Source organism: Entelurus aequoreus, linkage group LG21, assembly GCF_033978785.1.
Source record: "Entelurus aequoreus isolate RoL-2023_Sb linkage group LG21, RoL_Eaeq_v1.1, whole genome shotgun sequence".
Taxonomy (NCBI): Eukaryota; Metazoa; Chordata; class Actinopteri; order Syngnathiformes; family Syngnathidae; genus Entelurus; species Entelurus aequoreus.
In genome coordinates, this window is record NC_084751.1 from 5,407,238 (window position 1) to 5,411,594 (window position 4,357).

Genomic DNA, 4,357 nt, shown 5'->3' on the forward strand with positions numbered 1-4,357 from the left:
CCACTTCCTGCTTAATGATTATTTCAAGAGTCCACTTCCTGCTTATTAATTATTTCAAGAGTCCACTTCCTGCTTTGTGATTATTTCAAGGCTCCACCTCCTGCTTTAAGAGTCCACTTCCTGCTTATTGATTATTTCAAGAGTCCACTTCCTGCTTTGTGATTATTTCAAGAGTCCACTTCCTGCTTATTGATTATTTCAAGAGTCCACTTCCTGCTTTGTGATTATTTCAAGAGTCCACTTCCTGCTTTGTGATTATGTCAAGAGTCCACTTCCTGCTTTGTGATTATTTCAAGACTCCACTTCCTGCTTTAGGAGTCTACTTCCTGCTTATTGATTATTTCAAGAGTCCACTTCCTGCTTATTGACTATTTCAAGAGTCCACTTCCTGCTTTAAGAGTCCACTTCCTGCTTTGTGATTATGTCAAGAGTTCACTTCCTGCTTATTGAATATTTCAAGAGTTCACTTCCTGCTTTGTGATTTTGTCAAGAGTCCACTTCCTGCTTTAAGAGTCCACTTCCTGCTTATTGATGATTTCAAGAGTCCACTTCCTACTTTGGCCTGGATCATTTGGTGGCTCTGTCCCTTCTTGGTGCCCCCCACTCAGCGTCCTCCCACTCAGCGTCACCCGTCTTAAATCCGCCAGGATGGCGGAGGCGGGACGAGAGGCGGTGGGCGGCCGGGGCCTGGGGGGGGTTTGAGTGGGGGGGCGGTATTGAGGATGAAGAGATTTGAGCAGAAAATGTGTGTGAGAGCCAACTTCTTTTCAGTGTGTGTGTGTGTGTTTTGTGTGTGTGTGTGTGTGTGTGTGTGTGTGTGTGTGTGTGTGTGTGTGTGTGCACATGATGAAATATGATTCTGAATAAAGGTTTAAAAATATTCTTCAAGTCGCCTTCTTAAATCCTAAGTCTGTCTCCCAACGAAGGCGGACACTTCTTTTCCCCCTCCCTCATCTCTCCCGCTTTGTTCCTCGGTTTTGTCTTCACTTTCTGGAAGCCTATTCTTGCACTGATCTCTAAGATCTAGACAATGGAACTGGTCAACTGCCGTCCCAATAAGATCTTCTCGACGGCCTGGGGAACCTGTCTGTCCTGAGGGAGAACGGTTGTCGGACTCTTGGGAGAAGTGGAGGGTCGTGTGCCGGGCGAGTCTCTCAGTCCAAGACATCTACCGATTTGGGATCATGATAACAGGACACCTGCTGATGGGAGTAAGCCTTGCTTGGTCTACCCACAAATTGGAAGACCCTCACCCCTGATTCCCAACGCCATCCGTCGTCCGGCAATCCTCACCGCCGTTCTGTTGTGGCCTCTCCGTGCAGGGAATCAGCGTAGACTTTTACGAGGTCTTGCCAATTCGCGTACAATCATGTGACGATTCTAACACTGAAGTAAAAACCGCGGAACGTCTGGAGCTTTGCTTTTGTCTTCACTTTCTCGAAGCCTATTCTTGCACTGATCTCTAAGATCGAGACAATGGAACTGATCAACTGCCCTCTCAACAAGATCTTCTCGACGGCCTGGTGGAACATGTCTGTTCTGAGGGAGAACGTTTGTCGGACTCTTGGGAGAAGTGGAGGGTCGTGTGCCGGGCGATTCTTACAGTCGAAGACATCTACCGATTTGGGATCATGATAACAGGACACCTGCTGATGGGAGTAAGCCTTGCTTGGTCTACCCACAAATTGGAAGACCCTCACACCTGATTCCCACCGCCATCTGTCATCTGGCAGAATCAGCGCAGACCTTTACGAGGTCTTGCCAATCCGCGTACAATCATGTGGCAATTCAAACACTGAAGTAAAAACCGAGGAACATCTGGAGCTTTGCTGTCCATCAGCGCTGACTTGACTCGACCGGAGAAAAAGTCTTGCGGAACGACAACTTCATTGTTTTTGTAGCAAGCGACAACACAACAGTAGCATCATCCCCGGCGACTCCCACGAACCACGCCCCCCGCCTCCCCGGCCTCCGTGTCAGCTGTCATGAGACTCAGGCCCCCCAGGCGCACATGGCCCCCTGGGACATGCCTGCATAGGGTTCTTTCATCCTGGACCTCCAGAATCAGCATTTGGGTCAACAAGGTGTAATTAGGCCTGGAGACCTTTGACAAACCTTTGTCCCCGCCCATTAAGACGGACTATTTTATTTTGAAAGTAACCCTGACCATTTATTTTGTTTTTTTGCGTGACTTGCTCTCCGACACAAGCAGGTTTTAGCTGAATTGATCTGCAAAAACACCCGAAAAGTCTCAAGTTTTTTTTGTCGTAAAATATTTAGAAATGCTTTGCTGGAGGCGTTTTTCCAGGTCTCAAACTGTGCCCCCCAGTAGGATCTCGGTTTGGGGTTTGCCTTTCCGATCTTTCTTTGGGGGCGTGGCACCCATCAGTCTTCCTGTTCGGTCTACCATGTCTGTGTGTGTACTTGGACAAGTTTCCTTTTACTTTTTAAGCGCAATCACAAAAACGTCCATGTTGTTGTTGTTGTTGTTCCAGACTGGTCTCTCTTTGTGTCCCCCCAGCCTGCGAGCTGATGAATCAGGGCATCTTGGCGCTGGTGACATCCACGGGCTGCGCCTCGGCCAGCGCGCTGCAGTCGCTGACGGACGCAATGCACATCCCCCACCTGTACATCCAGAAGAATGGCGGGGGCTCGCCGCGGACCGCCTGCCACCTCAACCCCACCGCCGGGGGCCGCAGCTACACGCTAGCCGCCCGGCCACCCGTCCGCCTCAACGACGTCATGCTGACGCTGGTGGAGGAGCTGCGCTGGCAGAAGTTCATCGTATTCTACGACATCGAGTACGGTACGTCATCAGAACCACAATTGTTCTCTTCTTCAATGTTATCAGAATCAGAAATACTTTGTTAGTCCTTGGGGGGAAGTTCTGAAATTGGAAAGGTGAGTGAAGAGTGAGGGAAGAGTGGATTGTGAGAGCGACAAGCGGATCGGTGCGGCGTCTGCAGTGTTGCGGACCCTGTATCGGTTCGTTGTGGTGAAGAAGGAGCTAAGCCAGAAGGCAATGTTCTCAATTTACCGGTCAAACTACGTTCCCATCCTCACCTATGGTCATGATCTTTGGGTTATGACCAAAGGACAAGATACCGGATGAGTTTCCTCCACCGGGTGGCGGGACTCTCCCTTAGAGATAGGGTGAGAAGTTCTGTCATTCAGGAGGAGCTCAGAGTAAAGCCGCTTCTTCTCCACATGGAGAGGAGCCAGATGAGGTGGTTCTGGTCAGAAGGCCCCGGGATGAGATGGCTGGGGAGAGGGAAGTCTGGGCTTCTCTGCTTAGGCTGCTGTCCCACCTCGGATAAGTGGAAGAAAACGTAAACAAGTACTTAAGCCCCACTTAAGAACTTTCAGTTTTGCTTGATTTTAGCGTCGCCAGTGGACCAAAGAGGTAGTGTTTTGCCGGAAGAAGACCACATTTTCCACAATGCCGAGCACATATAGCGTCACACTGACATGATGTCCGCTGTAATATTGTCACAAATAAGCAAACAGTATCAAGAAATGATCTTGGATCGGTCTACAAACACGACGCTACTACGAAGAATGTATCGGGGCGGATGCAGGTCCCAAGCAAAGAAAGATCGAAGAGAGTTTTTTTGAAGGAAGTAGTGTGAAACTACCAAGATGGTGGCTATTTATTGCCAACACGCAAATCTACGATAGCTAATATTAGCATTAGCATTTTGATTTGAGCATGGAAAGTCACTTCCTAGTTTAGCAGGAACGGAACCGAGGCAGCATCGACCTGAAATCCCTCGTCTTTGAGCTCATGCCAGTGAGTGAAAGCCGGGGCAATGTTGATCTTTCACTGTCTTTTTATCCGGGTAGTCTCCCTTATTCTTTCTCAGACAAAACTTTTCGTTTCTTTGGTTGTTTTGGAGCGTTGGCCATAATAGCAGTAATTGCGTACTTCTTCTTCTTTTATAGTTTTCTGGCGGCAAGTAGGCGTCGGCATCGTCTTTATACTGACTGGGGAAAGGGGGAGTGGCCTACGTCATAAAGCAAGTCAGCACATTTGTAGTTTTTTTTGCGTGGCAGGTTTCTTGTCCCCCTCCTCAGATTCACTAAGTGCCTGACAGAGACCCCTCAGGCCAGGACACGGGTGTCCTTCAGCTAGTCCTAAGTCAATGTAGAGTCCCAAAAGTTAAGAAAATATTTGATGAAGGTTGAAAAGTGACTCAGTGCTTCTTTAAGAAGTAATAGCAAAAGGATGATGAAGTGAGCATGAGTTAGGACACTCAGTCTCAGGTCCAGACTTCTTTCATCAGGTAGCCTGGCAGAAGAAACTGTTTCTTTGGTTTTGGTGTTCTGTGATTTGTACCTGAGTAGTGTCTGACATGGG

General features: G+C 48.5%; 1 protein-coding gene across 2 annotated transcripts in view; it reads left to right on the forward strand.

Moving 5' to 3' along the window:
- The first annotated feature begins 2,056 nt into the window (after window positions 1–2,056).
- The window catches only part of LOC133638201 (glutamate receptor ionotropic, delta-1-like), an 89,360-nt gene continuing 87,059 nt past the window's right edge, over window positions 2,057–4,357 (forward strand). For both annotated transcript variants that reach the window (XM_062030556.1, XM_062030557.1), the window contains exon 1: window positions 2,057–2,806. In XM_062030556.1, the coding sequence (XP_061886540.1) occupies window positions 2,533–2,806 (274 nt within the window). In that variant the 5' untranslated portion in view covers window positions 2,057–2,532. The remainder of the gene's footprint in view (window positions 2,807–4,357) is intronic.